We start from the raw sequence: 21,619 nt of genomic DNA on the forward strand, positions 1-21,619 counted from the left end.
ATTATTGCATGAGAAGTGTGGAATTACTGCATTTTGCATTGCAAAGGTTGATATTCAGTCTAATTCGTGCAATGATATAATGCTTGTGGTTACTTGGGCAGTCATTGCCATACATATTAAATGCTAGACATGACCCCATGGATAGCAATAAGCCATTTTACGAGACGTTTCCGAACAGCTGATCGCAGCAGCGGCGTCAACTGACAAAATTCCACGCATGTTTGTTTTGCTGGAATATCGCGTAATTTTTGAAAAGGTACTTGTTCGATAAATTGGAGATATGAGAAATTTGAGCCAAAATAGGCTCAAAAACTGCCGTAGAAGCAATACAAAACTTAATAATTAATCAGGTATTTTTTTCGTTGCGATTAACTCGTTAACTTGCGAAAAAAAATTAAATAAAAATTACTTATTATGGTTTTAACCAGTTTCAAAAACTACGCTTGAAATGCGCACAGTCATTACCCATCATCAACCGGATGATGATTGAAAACGTAAACATCAGAGCGCGTACTTCTGTCGTTTGACTAGCCTCATAAAATAGACTTGAATATGTATTGTGGATTTACCGGCTACCGGTCGCATCAGTATGGCCTCCAAAGTAGCCGTTTTATAAAAAGAATAACTTAAAAATGTTTTTAAATTTTTTTATTGTCTGCGCTATTTCTCGTTACCACTAGCTATTCAGCGACATTCACGTTGATTTTTATATGAAAACGGCTACTTTGTAACGGCTACTCAAGTAACCGGTAGAATACAAGTAGCCGGTAAATCCACAATAAAAGCTTTGCTGATGAGACTTTCCTATTAGGCAATTCTCTCATCTCATTTTTGTCTTCAAAACCTTGTCAACCTAGAAAATTGAAGTTAATAAATAATACATTACAAGATTCGAGTCCCCATGAGATCATTCATTCGCACTACAACACCATAGGAGATATGTAATATCACATTGGCTGATTACAGTACAAATCAGGCCAAACATTTCAATAGGTCCTATCTGCATTTGAGAGGCTCTCTTTGTTTTCTTTCTCTTTCAATTATTGCAATGTAATGGTACACTTTTCAACTATTTTTGCAGTACAAATCAAAAGACGATTGTTTTGACCATCGTTCAATGCAAGGAGATAATCAAAATACAAATAAACAGCTGAGATATTAACGAAAGAGAGGGAAACCAAAGAGAGCCTCTCTTCTGCAGATTGGACCTTTAGACATGTTTGGCCTGAAATGTGAAAAATCTCCCTTTCCCACCAATCCGCAACCCTGGGACGCGTCCAGTTAGACTTCGAAAGTCTCGGAGAATATTACAAACCTTCAATGGCATTCCCCCACATTGCTCATTCAGGGGTCTGACTGGGCCTATGAGCCATTTTACGAGACGTTTCGGATCAAGGAGAATACATTTTACTAAGGTGGCGCAGATAAACATTGCAAACCACTGGTTGTCTCTTCCATTCTTCTGGTGTTCTTATGGAACTGAAATAGTGGTTTGCAATGTTTATCTGCGCCACCTTAGTAAAATGTATTCTCCTTATGGTTTCGGATCAGCTGATCGCTAATTTCATGAATGAAAATTTGACAGGAGGTCGCGTCAAAGCCCGTGAGTGTTAATATCAATATCAACACTGTTGTCGTTTCGTAAAATAGACTATTATCCTCCCTCAGTTTGTAATATTATCACCAACTTGGAAACTTCACCCTACTGCTCTACTTTGCCGACTTTGCGTACTCACCATGATTTCTCCGAGATTTTTCTGCAGTTCACCAATCTGGTTCGCTTGATTGTTGTTCTCGAGGTATGAATAGCACACAGCAATACTCACGACCGCACTTAGAACAATAAAACACAAATATTTTAGATTTTCTCTAGCGGGATTAGCGTTTTCTTGCGCCATTCGATTTTGTTCACAGCAGCGAGCAACCGGCATTTTGACTGCAGTTAGAAAACATTCAGCGCCTGCTTGTGTGCTGCGCGCGACGAGTCGACAAAACACTGACCACGCAAAGTCGACTTCACAAAAACAAACCGAGCGTGGTCGAGGTTAGCTCAATTTTCTTTTCGGGTGGCGATGCACCCGATCCGATGCACCGCAGAATGCAATTTGACAGATAAACAAAAGTCGGATACGCAAAAAGTAGAACGAAAATGACTGCAGCTGCACATTGGAGTGATTTTTGGGCGAAAATATTGTAAATTTTATTGTGAAAATAGTGCTGATTTGGAAGTGAAGGCAGTGTTTTACGACGGAAGTGGATGAACGTCTAAGAAGCTGTTAAATCGTGGAGTACAATGTGAAATTGACAAAGATTTGAAGCTTGCAAAAAAGACGTGAATTTGAAGTCATCCCTCCTTTTAAATGGGTGAAAATTTTGCTATCAAACAGTGAAGTGATAATGATCAAATGGAGGTTGTAAGTGATTGTTAAAATTAAACGGGTGCACATTACATCATATTTTGCCGAAATCGCGCGAAGGCACCTCACAGAAGCATGCTCGCTATGATGGATAGCAACGAGAATGAGAACTATTGCTACCAACATCATCAACAGCACGAGCAGCAGCAGCAGCAGCCGTCGCCGATAATTGCGAAAACCGGGAACGTAAGCAAAGGGGCGATACCGAAGGATCGAAGCACCGGCTTGAAGTATCAGAATCAATACAACAACAATAATAATATTGCCGAGCAGGAGAACTTGATGCCGCATCAGCAGGTAGAAGGCGAGACGGAAAAACCCGGCGAGGAGCCCACTTGTACCAGCAATGGAACCGGTATGGAAGTAGACGTAGTTGGAGTTGTTGGATGAGTGTTTCTTTAAATTATTTGTATCTCTGATTATTTTCGGATGAAATTTATTCAGGAGCTACTCCTGTAAGAATTGCAAAAAATATTCATGCAAAATTTCTGTATTCGTATCTTTGAGAGTATCCTTACTAACATTTTCGAAGGAGTTCCTCGTGGTTTTCGGGGAGTATCCCATTTGGCATAATGATCCTCTGGCTTGACCTCAGTTATGTTTCTTATTCTCAAAATTGTTGTATTTCACGTTATGCCAAACATCATTATGGGGCACTCACGGTTTTTCAGAGAGGCTTTTACGAAAATTAACGATTTCCATACCAAAAGTGCCTTTATACTTATTTGAATTTAAAACATCTGTGTAAACGTGTTGCTCAGAAATTTCATTAGGATTGGACATTTGGTTACAGAGATATCTTTCGAAGAGTACTTGGGATTTATTCAACTAAACTTTTTGAGATTTTTGACCAAGTGTATCATAATAAATATCTCAGCCGTCTGTCAACCGATTTGGGTTCTCTTAGCACCAAATGAAAGCTACAATATCCTTGTAAAAGGCCCTGAAATTTTATTTCGATTGGACATTTGGTTACTGAGATATCTTTCGAAGAGTATTTCAATAAATTCCTTTTTTTTATTTTTATTATTATATTCGTTTGTTATCTTGCGTGAGCTTTTAACAAGTCTATGGGAAATTATTGTTTAATCAATAATGCTGACCTCATATAAAGTGTATACTAGCAGATTATTGTTTTCAATAAATTATAAATAACAAATTGCAAATAAAAAGGAATTCTATGAAAACTAACAATATGTTAAGGCTCAAGCATCCGTCATCATTTTTCGGAAATAGAAAAGCAGTTTTTTCACTCTAAATCAAAACAATGACCACAAAAATGTATTCACTGTATTCCATTCCTCATGTGGAACACAGTGAATCCATTTTCGTTGCAAAAATGTTCGATGTGAACGAAAAAACTGCTTTAAAATGTTTGATGATGACGATGATTTCAATGACGAATGGTTCAACGTTAAGGTGTCATGATGCATCACTAAGCTTTCAAACGAATCATTGACTTTTTGCTTTTCAATGATTGTTTGCCTCGCGATTTTGAAGTGATAAAAAACTGTCAATTTTGCAGCAACGCAGCTGAAAAAGTATCATCGTAATCACTGCGAGTGAGCATATAGGATGATACTTTTTCATATGAATATTCGCTTTGGTGGTAGAGAATTATCACTTTGAAATGTCGACCCTCATATCCAACATGGCTGCCGACGCTGATGATGCCGTAAAAAGCCTTAAATGAAAGCTTTGAATTTATATATTGTGGAAAAAATGCAAGAACTGAACAGCCAAAATAACTAGCTAATTCCAAAACTGATTAGTAAAGTAGATATATTATTTTTGTCCTTTTTACACCATAACCATGAATACCAAGTACTTCGACTGATTAAGAGATATTAGACAAAGTGTATCTCGCTGATTTTCTTATCCATTTGTTAATCGATTCAAGATCTTTTGGCAGTTAACAAAATATACAATATTCGAGAATATGTGAGCTATATTTAAAAAATTTCACACTAGATTCTAGAAGGTGTCTGGCATTTCTGGTAGTTTAGTCCATGGTCCAGGATGCTATTTTGGAAACCAATTCACTAGATGCCAAATCCACATTTTTTTCTAGAACTTTTGGCCCATCACACAAAATAAATATGTTAAATACAAATAATACAACAATAGTTTTAATAAGTGTAAGAAAGGTTCTGTTCACCATATGTGGATTAAATCGGGTTTTTATTATTATATTCACTTGTTATCTTGTTACGGGATGAATGACCCATAAAAGGTTAAAATCCCTGGTAATAAACAAACAACAACAACTTGTTATCTTGCATGAGTTTTTGACCAGTCTATGGGAAATTACTTTTCAATAAAAAATGCTGACCTCATACAAAGTGTGCTAGGTTATTGTTTTCAACAAAATTATAAATAACAAATTACAAATACACAGGAATTATATGAAAACTAACAATACGTTAAATGAAAGCTTTGAATTTGAATATTGTGGGAAAAATGCAAAAACTGGACAGCCAAAATAACTAGCGAATGCCAAAACTGATTAACTTAGTAGAAATATAATTTTTGTCCTTTCTACACCATAATCATGAATACCAAATACTTCGGAGCTAATTTTATCGACTGATTAAGAGATATTAGACAAAGTGTATCTCGCTGATTTTCTTACCCATTTGTTAATCGATTCAAGATCTTTTGGCAGTCAACAAAAGATACAATATTCCAGAATATGTACCGTCAAATGGGGTGACTTGCAACGGCGGGGTGACTTGCAACACTTGATATCTTCTGTCTATATCTATCAAAAAACGTGAATAACGGACTATCTTAGTAGTAGCCACGATTTTTACTTTTATTTCAATAGTTTCAACAAAATATTCATAAATTTAACATTAGTATGAAAAAGTAACAAAAATGTGAGCCCTAAATCGTTGCCTGCAAAAGAATGAAAACATAATTTCCCAAAAATAACATTCTCTATGCGGATTCTTTATATAATGAGCTATATACATTTCCATTTTACTCTATAAAAATATTACAATATATTTGTTATAATCATGTGTTTTGAAATATGGTACCTAGACGGGGTGACTTGCAACACTCATTTTATTAACAATTCAAAGTCCAGAAAAACGAAATATTGTTGTTTAACTAATAGTTCACCAGCAATAATCTGGAGGATCATCATAAGAACTGAAAAGTACATAAAAACTTATATCAAATTAACAATTAGTAACCCAATATTTCCATATAAAAGTTCACAATTCAGTTTTCTATGTAAAACAAATACAAACATATGAATGTTAACCCAAACGATATCACAATAGTAGCAAGAATACTTATCAAATATGCTTGAAACTAAAAATAAATATCTGCGTGTTTGAAAAGGGATTTACATTAAGTGTTGCAAGTCACCCAGCACGACGTCTTTTATCAAAAACGACCTTATTTAGCTTTTTCAACATGAAAAAATAAATCAATCTATAACTTGTTCACTTTATTTTGTAGGCCCCTCTACATTAAAACTATTACAAAGAGTTTAAATTTTAAAAATGAGTTTAATCAACATTTTTTGTTAGTTGAAGCTGAAAAGTGTTGCAAGTCACCCCGTTTGACGGTAAGCTATTTTTTTTTTAATTTCACACAAGATTCTAGAATGTGTCTGGCATTTCTGGTAGTTAAGTCCATGGTCCATGATGCTATTTTGGAAACCAATTCACTAGATGCCAAATCCACATTTTTTCTAGAACTTTGGTCCATCACACAAAATAATTATGTTAAGTACAAATAATACAACAATAGTGTAAGAAGGGTTCTGTTCACCATAGTTGGAATAAATCGGGTTTTTATACTTACTTCTGCCAGTGTATGGTATGTGGGGGCAAGATGGGTCAGTACCGTTTTCAAACGTACTATATATTTTTTGAATCCTTCAATAATTTTCCCAGATAAACGAAGTGGATACACAAAAAAGTGATAAATTGTTTTGGAAATTCTTTACGTTCCTTGCACAGAAAAAAATAAAATATGTTTTCGTTATACTCCTTAACACTCCATATAACTACGTGTATTGTGTAGACGGGGCAAGATGGGTCACGCTAATTTTTCGGTATGTTTGCATAGTTTTTGAAAATGTTTTATTCTTCATTGAAAGGCTATTCTGTGACCTACATTATCGAAGCAATTAGAGCACTGAGAGTTTGTGAAACTATTTTTGAAATTTTCCTACAAAAAATATAGGTTTTCAAAGTCCGTTCATGGCTACCTGAACAAAAATCTTCTAGTTCTGAGAATAATCTACGGATATGTTTCAACACTTTTTTCATGTAATCTTTACGTCTGTTAAGCTTAGATGTATAGAGAAAAAATAGAAGATATAGTATTTTTTGTTGAAGAAAAATCGAGTTTTCTGATAGCTGACCCATCTTGCCCCCGTAAAAATGAGGTGGGGCAAGATGGGTCATTTTTTGAAAATTGCTTGTCAAGAAGCAGGTTTCAAAATATATGACCTTCCTATACTTTTATATCATAGCTGACAAGTGTATCTGAGAGTCGTGGTAGAATACAGAGAAATGCGATTTATATTCAGACAGTTATAGGGGTCCATTTCTTAAGTGACTCATCCTGCCCCCAGTTACCATATATTGATGGTATAAGAATTCCTATGTAGGTAATTTCCTGAAGGAATAAATTTATCAACACATTTTGAAAAAAACTTAAAAAAGACCAAGTGTCTGATCGAATTTTTCTGACCTAATATATTGCTCTGATTTCCCTTATTTCAGAGCCGCTGTTTCAGTCTACGATAGCCGGTGTTGTAAAAACGGAGTCCGAAGAGCCCTTCTTGAATGGCAAACGGGAACGAGGAATCGAAGATTCGGTGCTTCTTAATCCTCTGGACGACGAAAATGATGGTGAACCGGATGATGGTGATTCCGATAACAACTCGCTCGGAAACCTGTCTTACATTAGCGACAACGGTTTGATTGAGGAAATCATTCTGTTGCCCAACAACATCTATTCGGACGACGAGAACGGTTCTGCTTCGGATGACTGCATCTACGCTTACCGAGGAGATGACGATGGTGCTCCGGCTTTACTGGAATATCGTGAACAACCCGCGGATGATGAGACTGACTTTCTAGAGATGGATTTCGATCCGGAGCCCAGCTCGGAGTTGGAAAATTTGAACGAACATCCGGATTTGGATGGAGATGGGGTGTTCCAGCCTGCTCCGTTGCCGGTGGAGAGAATCTCCAGACAAGATATAGTCCGGTCACCCCTTAAAAGTCCAAACTTCGAGAGGGACTCGCCAAATCGAAGAAATGTGGATGCTGTGGATGAAGCGGATGGTGCATTGGCCACATCCCCGATTGTGCCCATTGAAAAGAAGCAAACTGGAGCGATTCCTAAAAAGTTTTCCTATTCCCAACAGTCTACCGTGGAAGCAAGAGACTACGAACTTCCGGGAACCAGCAAATCCTCCATTAAGGGAAACTCGAAAAATCTTAAACTGGATCTCAGGCATTGCACAGAAGCGTCCAGCATTTCCGGTGGCCATCGGTATCACTACTCGTACTATGATGACTCGGAGTACATTGCTGACGATGACGATGATGATGACGAGTCCAACTGCTGTCTAGATTGCACAAAGAAAAAGGGTCTACTCATGCAAACGAAGCAGGATCTGAGCTTACAGAAAGTGTGTCGATCGTGTCATGCGCGCAATCTGCATCAGCATCAGCATCATCATCACGGGGGAACAGCAGGAGGAGCTCACTCTCACATGGGTGACTATTTCGCCGATACTCTTCAGTCGTTGAACACGAGCACTTCGGAGGCGGACCTGATGAGCGCCCGGGCGGAGCAAATCGTTCTGCAGGCGTTGAACAAGGTCAACGAGTTGAAGGCCACTCCGCCGAGCATGGGGCTGTCCAAGAGCATGGAAGAACTGTGCGTCGAGCTGGAGGCGGACCAGAGGGATCAGGAGGTACCCGATGATTTCTCGCAAGATGTAAGTATAGTACCTGGATTACCAGTTGCAAGAAATGCATAAACTACTGGACTGAATGCTAAACCGTGCCTTCTTGAAATTAAAATATGATTTTTGCATTCGAGTTTCCTCTGAGAAAATAAACCGAATCCCTTATAAGTAAGATTATAAGTAAGGGAATTATGGTGTCCTGCCTAATTTGATATTGTTTGAGTCAAATTTTGGGTACCGTGGGGTGCCCTAATTTCGCGCGGGTCCAAATTGCGCTCACTGATCATATTAAGACAATCATAAAAACAATTCAATCCTAACTTTACCAAACACCGTATCTGACAAAATCCACGAACGGAGAAAATCGAACGGGAAGTTCGGTGTTCCCAGAGCAACTCATACATTGAGCATTTTAGAAACGTAAAAAATCCGAGTTTTTTTCACAAATCATCCCCAAAGGTATACAAGTTGTCCTTACCGAAATTTAGCGTATCATGTGAAAATATTGTTTTTGTTTACATATGTTACATACGATGTTTGGTAAAGTTAGGCTTGAATTGTGCAATTGTCCCAATTTCACTTTAACTATACTATCTAAAGTAAAATTTGGACAATGCAACGATTAGTTCTATGATTATGTTCTGTAAATATTATCAGTGAGCGAAATTTGGACCCGCGTGAAGTTAGGGCAACCCACGGTACCAAACATTTCCCAAAATGCAGCAAGACATTGCTCGAAAAGAATCCATTTCAAACAAAAGTAAAGTTTGAGTCAGGAGTTATTGTAGGCGTTGTGAATAATTCAGGAACAAATAGTTTAGGTTTCCTATTATTTAATACAAAGCGACGTTGAACTAAAAGTATTGTCTACATTGAATTATTATTTTTATACAGCTTTGTGCGGACAACACTGTAACAATATACACCATAAATTGTGGAGAATTGACGATAATTGAAGCTTTGGTAAGTATTCATTATCTTCTAGTAGCGTTCAGTTGATCCATTCTAATATATTGCGTTCGTAGACTCGAATCGGTGTTGCACCAAACTTGGATGTCTTGCGGCAATACTTCAACGAAAGGTACACTGTTGATACGAGTAAGATGAACATCCCGCAGTACTTGCTGCATATGTCGAAACGCGACTGCAACTTCAGAAAGCTAATCGATGCCATAAAATCGTGCTGTGATGAACCGTTGGAAGTACAATACTATCCGGTAGGTTTGACTTTTGGTCCATTGGCTAAATACTGAAGGTTTTCCACTAACGATTATCTTTCGCTTTTTGTAGTTGGATCCATTCTCCGACATACCCGAAGTGGTCCCAATCAACTCCTACGAGATCGCTAAACGATGGAATGCCAACACCAACCTGCGGCAGATCATCGATTTCAAACACAAACACTTCCACACGCTGAATGTGCTTGGTAAGGACGAATTCGCGAATAAATACGCCCTTTGTATTTAACTTATTTTACTTCTAGGCAAAATAGTCAATATACTTCGGCAGCCATCCCGAGGCAAGCAAACAAACCAGATCATCAATATCCCCCAGTACTACAAGAGTGGCTCCATAACGATAACCAGGATAACCTGAACCGGCTTGGGCAAATACGATGATTAAGCTCTCTTTGTGTACTTTCGTCTGATCTAAGCACAGCTTTTAAACTTTATGGTTTTGGTTCAGGAACGACCATCCGTCAATTCAAGCAAGGAACCGGGTTTTACGAAGATTCTCAGTTAGTTCTATATACGATGTTCAGGCATGACGATATATGTATCCAATCGAAGCTTGCTGGCACAAACTAGAAGATCATATATTAATTTATTGAACTCCGCTTCTGCTTTCCTTAACTACTTATCTCGTATCTTGCGTAAATCTTTTGTACATGAGCTTTCACCCTGCAACGCTATCGATATGTTAAAACAATTGTAAATATAGATTGTCAAATATTTATTACTACAAATTAGCGTTTAGTGAACGGCATATCCTTGTTAGAATGTATACACACAAAATGGGAAATCTTTTAGTTCCGCATGTGGAGCTGAGATACACCCTATAGGTTTAGACTGTTTCTATCGATGTATATCCCAGTTTACGAGAAAAGGACGGTTTACAATAAAAAAAGGTAGCCTTGTCGTAGAGCAGGTTGATGGAGCAGAATGGATTTACTATTCAAATCGCCACGAGCAACCGTTTATTACTACGGGTTGTACCCATATTTATTATATAAAACCAACAGCAGCAATTTGTATCACTAAAACAACCAACACAAAACTACAACCAGTAACATCTATCACGCTGAATATCTTACAATTACCATATTGCTGAACAGGAAATACAAGTTAAAATTAAATCGAGGGTGTTGTTCATTGAATGTATCACAGTGTGTCCATGTTCGATACCAGATTGCTATACATTTGAAACATTCCAGCAGTTCTGCAAGCAAACCAGCCATCGTTGCTCGCTTGGTAAGCTTTCCAGGGAAGTCGCTCTCGTCCATGATTTTACACCCGATTCTTTTCTTGTACGGGTCTAGTTTTTGCTATAACTCAGTCAACATGTCTACAAAATTTCATGAGAATTGATTAAAAATTGACTGTGCTATAACAAAAACCAGACCCGTGCAAAAAAAAGAATCGGATGTATATAGGCTTTGAGCGTTAGAAATCTGTTGTATGCCGCATCCTATCTGGAGCCAACGCGCATAGCTCGTTGAGACCCGATAATAAATTGCTGGAGGATTTGCAACGACCTTGATTCAAACTGAATCGCTTAAGGTGGAAGACGACGTAACATGATCTGAGATAGCACTTTAAAGGTGGCATCCAGAATGGTGACCGCTTGGAAGTTCTCATACATTAATTTGACGCCTTTCTTGTGGATAGCACAGATTACCCGTTTGTGCATCTCAAATTCTGACTACTACCGGAGCTTTTACCCTTCCAAATATAATTGAGATAAAGTGAATGTGTTACACTGAAAGAATTCATGTGGTTGAATCTGAAACGGTGCTGCAGGGCTGTGTAGCCCGTCAAAACCGGAACGATTAGAGTCGCTGATCAACTTCGGCCTAATGGTGCAACTGCTATGAGATCAACTGGAGGCCGCGAATCTCAGCGGCCATCTGTACAACTGTCTACGCTACTCGGCCATCGGCCAACTGTCTACGCTACTCGGCGAACTAGTGGAGAAGCTACCAGCATCGAACAAGCTCGAGTGGGCAAGATTCAAGCGAGGGTATGCGGAACCGAACCTAAAACATTTCGGAGTGTTCATGGAAGAACTGGTGAACAACGCTAGCGAAGTTACGTCACCGATCCAACAGAAGACGACGGTTGTGAGAGCCGAAAGGGAGAAGCCGAAAGAGAAGGGGCATGTGCGATGAGGAAAGTCAATTCGGCCCGATATGCGGTAAAACGGATCATCGTGTCCGGAACTGCAAACGTTTTCAACAGCTGGGATTAGAATCTCGTCTAAAAGCCGTCCATCATTGGAAGTTGTGCGAGGTTTGTCTGTTTGACCACGGCCAATGGAGATGTCGATCGAGAATCCGATGCAACGTCGGGAACTGCCGAGACCGCCACCACCCACTCCTACATTGTTATGATCGCGGTTCAATAGAGGAACAGCGGCAGCGACAATTTCGAGTGTCTGAATGCAACGCTCATGAGCGGTCGCAAGAATCCGTTTTGTTCAGGATTATACCAGTTATGTTGTTCAACGGGAACCGCAGATGCGAAACTTTCGCCTTTTTGGACGAAGGGTCCTCCTTGACGCGTATTGAAGCACGGCAGCTTGGAGCAGTTGGTGTTCCTGAACCTCTAGAGCTGAGATGGACTTCGAGCGTGAAGAGGAATGAGGAGAGCTCGCAGCGCGTGGATCTCGAAATTTCCGGAAAAGGACTACCCCGTCGTTACGTGCTGAAGACTGCGCACACCGTCGAAGAGTTGAACCTTCCGAGTCAGAGTTTGGCCTTCAACGAATTATCCGAGCGATTCCCACATCTCCGAAATCTTCCTGTTTCTGCGTACTCCGAGGCCGTGCCTAGAATTCTCCAAGGTTTGGGAAATTTGAGTCTCTTCGCGCCCCTGGATAGTTGCGTCGACCGACCAGCTGAACCGATCGCGGTAAAATCACTGCTGGGATGGTCCATCTATGGCCCAGATGCGAACGCCCTATCGAAAATCGGATTGATTTGTAAACCTTCACCAGTGCAACTGCGATGCTGATAGAGAATTGAATGACCTAGTTCGACAGCAGTTCATCCTGGAGGACGCGCTGATTGAGTCGACGCCTCCGCTTGAGTCCGCTGAGGAGAAACACGCCCGCGAAATTTTGGAAAATACCAAAAGTGGGAACGCATGGTGCGGAGCGTCAAAGAGGCCTTGGCTACGTTGAATGATGGTCGGAGACTGACCAACAAAATCTTGTTGACTACGTTAGTTGCTCGTCGGGTGCTCATGAACCAATGGAACCACTCGTGAACCTGGAGCAGACTCATCCACGGGGCGGGGGTCTACGGTGCATACAAATTTCGAAAACATTGTATGAACAAAAGTCTACGAGGGGGGAGGGGGATTCTGAGATGGCCAAAAATGAGTCTACATAGTTTATGTACAGCGTCTTATAATATAAGTATGTTATGTAGGTTCGCAATAGCTTGAGTCCACCAGTACGCCAGTGGTCTCCCATTTCTAGGGTGGTCTTGTCTAGGCATCGTGGTATTGCATGTACGTGAGAGCACCGCGTTTGACTAAGTGGCGTCTGGGGATACCCGATTACTTGTAAAAGATTCTCGGAAGTTACTTCCAGAATCGAGTACTAGTTTTCGACACAGAGGTGGGTCGTGAGTGCTTTCACATAACCTCAGGAGTCCCGCAAGGTTCCATCTTGGGTCTGGTGTTATGGAATGTCATTTACGACGAAGTGTTGAGGTTAGAGTTCTCGGTGGGAGTGGAGATTGTCGGCTTTGCTGGCGACACTACGCTCGAAATCTACGGTGCGTCGATCGAAGAAGTGGAGTTAACTGCCACCCACTCGATCAAGGTTTGGGAGGCGTGGATGAGGTCCAGGAAACTGGAATTGGCTCACCACAAAACTGAGGTGATGGTTGTGAACAACCGGAAGTCGGAGCAGCAAGCGGTGATCAGTGTAGACGATTGCACTATCACGTCGAAGCACTCCGTCAAACACTTGGGCGTGATGATCGACGATAAGCTCATCTTCGGTAGCCACGTTGATTACGCCTGTAAAAGAGCCTCCACAATGTCCCGGATGATGTCCAAAAGCTCTGCGGTGTATGTCAGTAAGCGCAAACTTCTGGATAGTGTCGATACGTCCATACTAAGGTATGGCGGCCCGGCGTGGGGCACTGTGCTAAATTCTGAAAGCTACCGTGGTAAGCTGGAAAGTACTTACAGATTGATGTGTCTGACGGTTGCGAGCGCGTACCGTACCGTGTCACACGACGCGCTCTGCGGCATCACTGATATAGTGCCTATCGGCATCCTTATCAGGGCGAACATGGAGTGCTTCTAAATGAGCGGTACAAGAGGCACACGCAGGACTGCCAGGAAGGCCTCCATGGCCAAATGGCAGCGCGCGCAATTCCGAGGGTAGATAGTTGGATTCGGAGAATGGCTAGTTCAGATGCGGTATAAGAGGTGGTCCAGGGGTTCGGAGTCGGCTCCGTAGGTCATTCCGGTGCAGGGTTGTTAACGTTAATCAACGATTAACGCCGTTTCGTTAACTCGTTGACGTTGATTGTAACGATTAACGAATCGTGCGTTGATTTTTTAGGCTCGTTGATCAACGATAACGTTAACGCTGAGCGTTGATTTAACGTTAACGACTACGTTAATTTTGCGTTAATGATATGCTTTTTTGACATCGAATCAACTTTGCCGGAAGCACATTTGGCATCGACCTTCTCAGGAAACCTAATCCGTCGAATGGCTCATAAAAACTCATGCTATAAAGGTAAAGATACGTTCGCTTCAGTAGAGTAAAAAGCAGTTTTACAACATTATTGTGAAATTAATTTAGATCATCTAATTATTCGTTTCATTCTAAATTGTCTTGATAGGATTTGTCTACTAATGCATTCGTTTTGATCAGAACCATTGCTCCCGTATTCCATTAGCTAACCGAATATTATATGTGGCAACTCTTTATGCGACATATTGGAGCCTTGCCTAGTGCGCGAAGAGTTGTTAGTCCACTAATATGGGCGCTATTTCATGGATAGGTAACGAGTATTACAGCAGGTCCAGTCATTAGAAGCATGTTCAACACATCTCATGGAACAATTTAAAATAGAAAGCATTCCACACAACTGATTCAAAAGTTAAGTAATTTACATAATTTTCATGCAATTCTGCATGAATTTCAACTTCAATGTAAAACTTTAACTCAACAATGTGCTACAATTAAGAGGTATTTTAAATGTACTAGAAATAATGTATACTATACTTTTGCGTTTCCAGAGCTGCCGGCTTGTAAAATTTTAACAGTTTTTCCTTCTATATCTTGACAATCTTCAGAATATGCCTCATCGTCAGCACCATTCTCCTCTCCAGCTGTCGTAAGAAATGGACGCCAAGCACTCGGGTCATGACGTGTAAAATTCCGTCGATGATCCTTTTCGACTGCGCGACTGCTCAGTGGGAGCCATTACTGCAGTTTGTGAAGTTTCCGAAGCTTCATCTTCCGTTTTGAGGCTTCATTTTGAGTTCCGGTTGTGGTGCATTTGTCTTGAAATGTGTATCAACGTTATCCAGTAACTCCCTGTAACCAATGAGATCTCGGTGAAGACCTAGGTGGAGCCCATTTCAGATTTTCAGCTGAACCAATTGACTCATGAGGGTGGACTAATAACAGCGGCGGAAAAGAATTCACACGAAGCTGACTTTGACATGTGTATGCCTACTGTGATCAATAGTGGCCCAGAACACCATGTGAGTTGATAGTGCAATCTTCAATTTTCATACAGTCTCTCCGAGAAGATCAACTGAAAGCGAAAACATACCCAAGAAGGTATCCTCACCACTGAAACGCGCGAGTATTCATGAAAAACATGCTGATGGCCATAAAACACGTTGTCCTTCAAGGAGGGGGGGGGGCTATTTTTGTCTGAGCAAAATGCCGGGGGTATATCAGAATAATGCCACATGACGGATTCGATTCCCGGTCGATCCAGATGCTTTTCGTAATGGAAATTTCCTTGACTTCTTTGAGTATAAAATGTGTTAATCTGTCCCACGTTGTACAGCTTCAAACTGATATCACTGGCGGAGAAATCTCTTAGTTAATAGCTGTCAAAATCCTCATTTATCACAAGCGGAGAAACTGGCTTTATCCCAGTAAGGGCGTTACGCCAAGAAGAGAAAAGTATCTGTACCGAACACGACTAGGCAGCAAATGTTATTTGGCCTGGCAAATTCAAAAAGTTATCATACATTAATTGCCAATTAACGATACAATTACCGGCATCCGTTGACGTTGAATCAACGCAAGTCGTTAACGTTAACGTTAACAACCCTGAAAATTAACGCAACGCCGTTGACGTTGATTTGCACGAAAATTAACGTTAACGGCGTTAATCGTTGATTAACGTTAACAACCCTGTTCCGGTGCTCTGCGGTCGAAATCGACTCTTACAGCGATTAAGTGGCCGCGGAGAGGAAGTCCTAGTAGCGTTGCTGTCGTGACGTCGGTCTACTGGGTTGGATCCGAGGCCTCGGTTGAAAAGGACTCCCCGCAAAGGGCCGGGGCAGCTGAAGATCCTACTGGTGCAGCTGATAGGGCCTGAAGGGTAGTGATACCCTTCTTCAGTAGCTCAGATCTGGTTGCACGTAGCCGTAGGCATCAGTTCAATGCCTGCAAAACAGTTGGGAGTGGGCGTGGGGTTGAACCTACCCGCCTTCCGAGGGTGAGGGCCACTCGGGAAACTGGCTAAGCGCCAGCAAGCTACCGTGATGGACTCGCCAAAGCGAGTCATTGATGTTAGTTGTTGCCGGCTACGCAGCTAGCCTTGAGGGTGCGATGTGCACTAGCTCATATCTGAAGTAATGCCTTCTTGGTGGTTCCGGAGAGACGAAGGGTTTGGCGACCATGGGAATGTTGTTTAGTGGGTACGAGTGTTGCAGAAGACAGCCTTAACCCCACACTACCCGGACCTTTCTGTTCGGATGTCTGTTGAGCAGACTTTCCTTCTATGGGTTTTAGAAATAAAAAGGGCTGCTTTTGCAAGTTTACGAAATATATGGAAATCTAATCAGACCAGTCAACGCACCAAAATTCGAATTTTTAATTCCAACGTGAAATTTGTGATGTTGTACACCAGCGAAACATGGTGCGTGAGACTACACAGAAGCTACAGGTTTTTATAAACCGTCTGTCTGTGGTTTATAATTGGGGCCTGGTGGCCTCACAACTAGATCTAGAATACTGAGCTCCATCGACGATACCATCAGAAAACGATAGCAACGGAAATTCGAGAATGTAAATACAGGTGGGTTGGCCACACACTTCGAAAGGGTTGACACGAAATCTGCAAGTAAGCGCTGGAGATTGGTATCCGAAAGGACATCGTAGCAGAGGCAGACCCAGGGGCTCGTGGCTGGCTATGAAGCCTCAACAAGGTAATCAAGGAAGTCAATAGGAATCTGACCTGGACCCAGGTCAAGGCTATAGCGAGCCTTTGGAGATTTTTTTCTTTGGCCCTTATGCATCCTGAGCAGGGGTGCTCAGGATACATAATCAAAATCATCATCAAGTCTAGTTGAAACGATAAAGGTATTTTAAAGGCTGTGTTATACTATTGCGATAAACAAACACAATGCTATAACTTTTCAATTGTTTTATTTCTAATTTCAAAGTTTATTACATTTCTCTAGATGTCTTCCCCAAGTTCGGTTTATCTTATGTATATTATTTCTTGACTTAATTTAAAGGTCTGCTTTTGTGTCTTGTCGGTCATTTTCTATTGAACGTATCTTCCTCAAACTCGAGGCGATGGACCACAGCTCTTTTAAATCGGGTGAATATGCAACTCTGCGTCGTTGCTGTGTCCTTCTCTTGTGTCACTCGTTTTTGTTTGTTTGTTTTTTTTTTTTGGTAAATGGTTTCAGATAGATAATATGTATAATAATAAATGCAGAAATCAATAACTACTATGTTTCATTTTCATTTGTTATTCGTTATATAATTCTTTAATAATATACTCGCATCCTAATATATTCGGCGTGTGTGTGTGTGTGTTTGTCACTGCTTCCTAACTTCCTGCAACCGAATCGGTTGGCGTGTCCTCATCTACCTCGAAAGAATGTTATCCACAAAAGTAAAATCGGCTCAAAATGCCCTCTGCTGGAGGATGATTGCAGTACAACATGTGGCCTTCGTGGAACCACGCGGTACGATCGAATCAGTCGAATTTCTCTTGTTAAGACGCGATGATGATGTGTATGGTTTGTTCGGCTTCGTAATTGGAAGATTTCTACTTCGGGATATATTGCACCTGCGTTCTTGTTCTCATTTGTTGTGCGTTTCAGCCATCTTTTATTTTGCACGCTTCACTTCGGTTTCGCGCCAAACAAAACTCGGGAACACAACTTGAAATATATAAACTTAATGTGGCAGCGTGCGGTTCACGCATCAAGTTGCATTTTTTCCTAAAATATCTTTCAGAAGGTTTCACTTCTTTTATGCTTGTTTTGTGCTGGCTTAAAATTGTTGTTTTCTTGTTTGTTATGTGTTAGCGTTCCTCATTTGTTTCAACCAATATACTGTATATATGTTTTGTTCTTTTAGATTTTTCCTTTTAGAATTTATTAGAAAGATTTGTATAGTACTCGTATTTATTAGATTGAAGAAGAAATCCTATAAGCCTTTTTCCTAATAGCTAGCGAAGGATGGACGCCATGTCAGAAGATGGCGACCGTTACTATTCCTTTAACGTGTTACGTATTTTTGCGTTTTGCGCGGATTTTTGTTCTCTGAAATGTACTCTACGAGCTTGAATTTGGAATTTCAGTGCACTAAGTGGTCCAAAATGCAGCATTGGATGATTGATTTGAAGGGGTTTCTTGAAAAGATTTTCATTGGCATAGCGGAGTTTTTTTTACTAGAAGATGCTTACGATCTACTCAAATCGAACACCTGTATGGAAATGTAGTTTTCCGTGAACATGGAATTTGTTAAGATTCCATAAAGAACTTTTTTACAGGTTTTGTTAACAATTCTAGTCGGTTTCCGAAAGACAGGTATTCTATCATAAAATCTGAACGTCTCAACATGATTCCATTACAGAAAGTTAAATTTGACTGATTGAGGAAATTTCTGGTAGATCTCCTTAAAAAGTTTTGGTAAAAGCAACGACAGAATCCCTAAATGAGAATTTTTAATAAAAAGGGAAATTTTTAATGAAACGTGTATAGTAGATGTTCGGTAACTGCAATATGTATACGTTTCACTTAGCGAACAAAATTTGATAAATCTTGTCTAACTGATGGCATTTGCAACCTTCTGGAATCTACTATACTTAAGATATTACTTGGAATGATTTTCCTTACTATTTCCGTAGGTCTGCATTCTGTACCACTTTGCGCACAACGATTTTTTTCATACGAATGCCCATCACAGCTAATTGTACCCGATGCGCACGGTGTAGTACCCAACTCAAACAATCACAATTTATACAAGCAAAAAGCCGGGCATTTGATAATAATTGGCCTTGGTCTTCACTGTGTCAGTCCTCTGCTCTTTTATTGCCTATGTTGCGCATTTCCAGCGCACAAATTCGATCATCTGCGATCCTTCTCCGGATGACACTCTCATTCACACTGGTGTCGAAAACTGGTAACCTAATAGCCATCATAACTTACGCCATCTCAAACAGAAAACTCAATATGGTTATTTTTCCTAGAAGAAGCTCGAAGCGGAAATTAGTTACGCCTTTTGTATCGTTTAGTTTCATTTTGACCTAAGTAGTTTTATCGATCGCACGAAATAGAATACTGGAGTGTTCTTAAAACAAAAAAACATCATTTACTCTGCTTTTCCCTCTACAATACAGCCACGTTGTTCGCGATGTCTTTAGTTTTATCCTAAGTAGTTCTGTCTTACCGTTAGTCGGCGTTTGTTTTTGTTTTGTGTGTAAAATTTGAATGAGTTTTTGGATGAGATTCGTTATCAGCTAGTTTGTTTTACCTATTTCTTTTTTTTTATAATCGTTTTCGATAGTTTTACGCGAGTGATTCTATTGTGAGATTGATGAGTTTTTAATCCATACGAAATGGTGTGTGAAAAATGTGCTCCGTCGCAATCCATGGGACGAACTATTTCCGTTTCGGTTTTGGGTTGGTTTTGTTTTGCGTCGTTATCTATGAGTGTGTATAGTAAAAGTTTTCTGTACAGTTTTTTGTTCAACCTGGATTTCCGGATTTCACTTCTGTTGTATTGTTGAGTACGGTGTGTGTGAGTGTATGACATAGGACACTGAGACGAATTTCAGCGCTTCGCTTTGTCTCTTTTGTTTATCTTGTATGTGTTCGTATAAAAATTCAGAATTTTGGTTGTACAATGAGCGTGGTGTGATGTTTGTTACAACAAGAGAACAAAACGGGTTAAGACTTGCAAAAGGGACTGAATTTTGTAAGTAGTGATACTTATGCAGATCACATGGATCAAAATTGCAAAATCATCAATCGACGTGTAGTCCTATCGTGGCGCTCACATCGACTCTGACCACTAATTTGGTGATAAACAAGCTGCACTGAAAAATCTCAGTCATCAAGAATGTTCGGTATCGGCGACCGCATTACTACAATCGAATGTTACCTCTGCATGCGCGAAGAATCACGAAGCAGCGTTGTTGAACGAGGGTGAGCTCTGTGTTGTCCCTCTAGAGAACAACTGGATACTGCCAAGGTAGCCATAAACGACGTAACCCATAGTTTTCAAATGGTGTAGGGGAACCAACATATTTTGGACACAGTGACGCACCAATATTGTCTAAAACCCATTAGCGTAATGCTGTGTCCAAAATACGTTAGTTTCCTTACAGCGTGGACGCAACCGAGACTCTGTAGCACCGTAGATACCAGGAAGGTTTTGGAGGAGAACTATGCAGCGCGGGCGGTCATGCTGAAGCATGGAACCTGACACAACGTGGAACGAAATAAACAAAGGAAAAACCATTCTGGAGAAAAGGCCGCCTGGAAAGTTCTTTCAGAAGCCCCGCAAAAGGATTAACTCTTCAAACTGAACTTGAATCTCGCGAGTGAAAATTAAGGCCATTTGGCATAGGCGCTTCGGACATACAGAAAAAGTGAACTTGTAAAGGTCGTGAGCGGAGAAATGGTAATTAGTCTTAACTTCAAGAAATGTGAAATAGTGGAGCGAGCCATATGTCAAGGGAAAACATACCAATAAGTCCTTCTTGGAGATGCCGTTGTCTCGTAGTTCCCGTCCCCTTAAAGTCATTCACAGTTGTACGGAGGCAATACACCGGCGCTGTATAACGGACACTCTGATGTCGACGCTGCGGTACATGGCCATGCTGACGGCGGTCGTACAGTGGCACTAATGGCCAACACGACACCATACGGTATCATGCGGTATGGCTACAAGCCGGACGTTTCCAACTTCCGCATCTTCGGAGTCAAAGCCCCGACAGTTACCGCAGGAGAAACGGAGAAGTTCGAGTCCAGGAGCAAAAACAACGACTTTGTCGAATACGGTGACAACGGGTACCGATTGTGAGACACAAAGAAGGTCTTCATCGTCAGGGATGTAGTTGTGGAAGTACACTAACGCAGTCGGAAAGCGATTTGCCCTTCGAAGCCGAGCTGTGACAGTGTTCATTTGGTCAGTCCCCGATGTTCATCGCTGGAAGATTTGTCCGGTAATTGTGCGGTTGTTTGAGAGGTGGCAATTATTAGAGCCGTGCAGGTTGCTGGTGAAGTAGTTCAACCGAAAGTTGTTTGTGTCAACGATTAGGACGAGTTCGATGATTGCGTGGGACGACATGGACGACCTAATCCTCCCGAGATTTGTCGGACTCCGCGTATCCGAATTGCACCGGTCAAACTGGATGACTGTTCGTGAGTTGCTTATAGGGCATAAAACTACGAGGAGAACCTACCTGAGACCATCGACGAGTTGAATTGCATCTTGCATCTTGACTGGAAGGAAGCGATATAAGACGAACTGAGGTCGTGAGCTAAAACTGAAATGTGGAAACTAGTGCATG

General features: G+C 40.8%; 2 protein-coding genes across 4 annotated transcripts in view; one reads left to right on the plus strand and one right to left on the minus strand.

The window, feature by feature from the left end:
- The window catches only part of LOC109427864 (cytohesin-1), a 130,710-nt gene extending 128,775 nt beyond the window's left edge, over positions 1 to 1,935 (minus strand). For 2 of the 3 annotated variants that reach the window (XM_062851518.1, XM_062851517.1), the window contains exon 1: positions 1,737 to 1,935. The gene's annotated coding sequence lies outside the window, so the exon portion shown is untranslated. The remainder of the gene's footprint in view (positions 1 to 1,736) is intronic. The other variant, XM_062851519.1, reaches the window with a different exon arrangement.
- A 164-nt stretch (positions 1,936 to 2,099) lies between these two features.
- On the plus strand, positions 2,100 to 10,720 carry LOC109427823 (uncharacterized). The gene is made up of 6 exons (XM_019703408.3): positions 2,100 to 2,772; positions 7,166 to 8,394; positions 9,259 to 9,327; positions 9,390 to 9,581; positions 9,655 to 9,790; positions 9,848 to 10,720. Exons 1-6 carry the CDS (start codon positions 2,493 to 2,495, stop codon positions 9,958 to 9,960), a joined length of 2,019 nt encoding a protein of 672 aa, XP_019558953.3. The 5' UTR covers positions 2,100 to 2,492; the 3' UTR covers positions 9,961 to 10,720.
- Positions 10,721 to 21,619: the final 10,899 nt, after the last annotated feature.

This window comes from Aedes albopictus, chromosome 2 (genome assembly GCF_035046485.1).
Source record: "Aedes albopictus strain Foshan chromosome 2, AalbF5, whole genome shotgun sequence".
NCBI lineage: Eukaryota > Metazoa > Arthropoda > Insecta > Diptera > Culicidae > Aedes > Aedes albopictus.

Excerpts from the sequence above, each read along its gene's own strand:
- LOC109427823 (XM_019703408.3), top strand. The coding sequence starts at position 2,493 with ATGCTCGCTATGATGGATAGCAACGAGAATGAGAACTATTGCTACCAA. Across the intron at positions 9,582-9,654 it reads TGGAAGTACAATACTATCCG|TTGGATCCATTCTCCGACAT; the intron begins GTAGGTTTGACT and ends CGCTTTTTGTAG. Across the intron at positions 9,791-9,847 it reads CCACACGCTGAATGTGCTTG|GCAAAATAGTCAATATACTT; the intron begins GTAAGGACGAAT and ends TTTTACTTCTAG.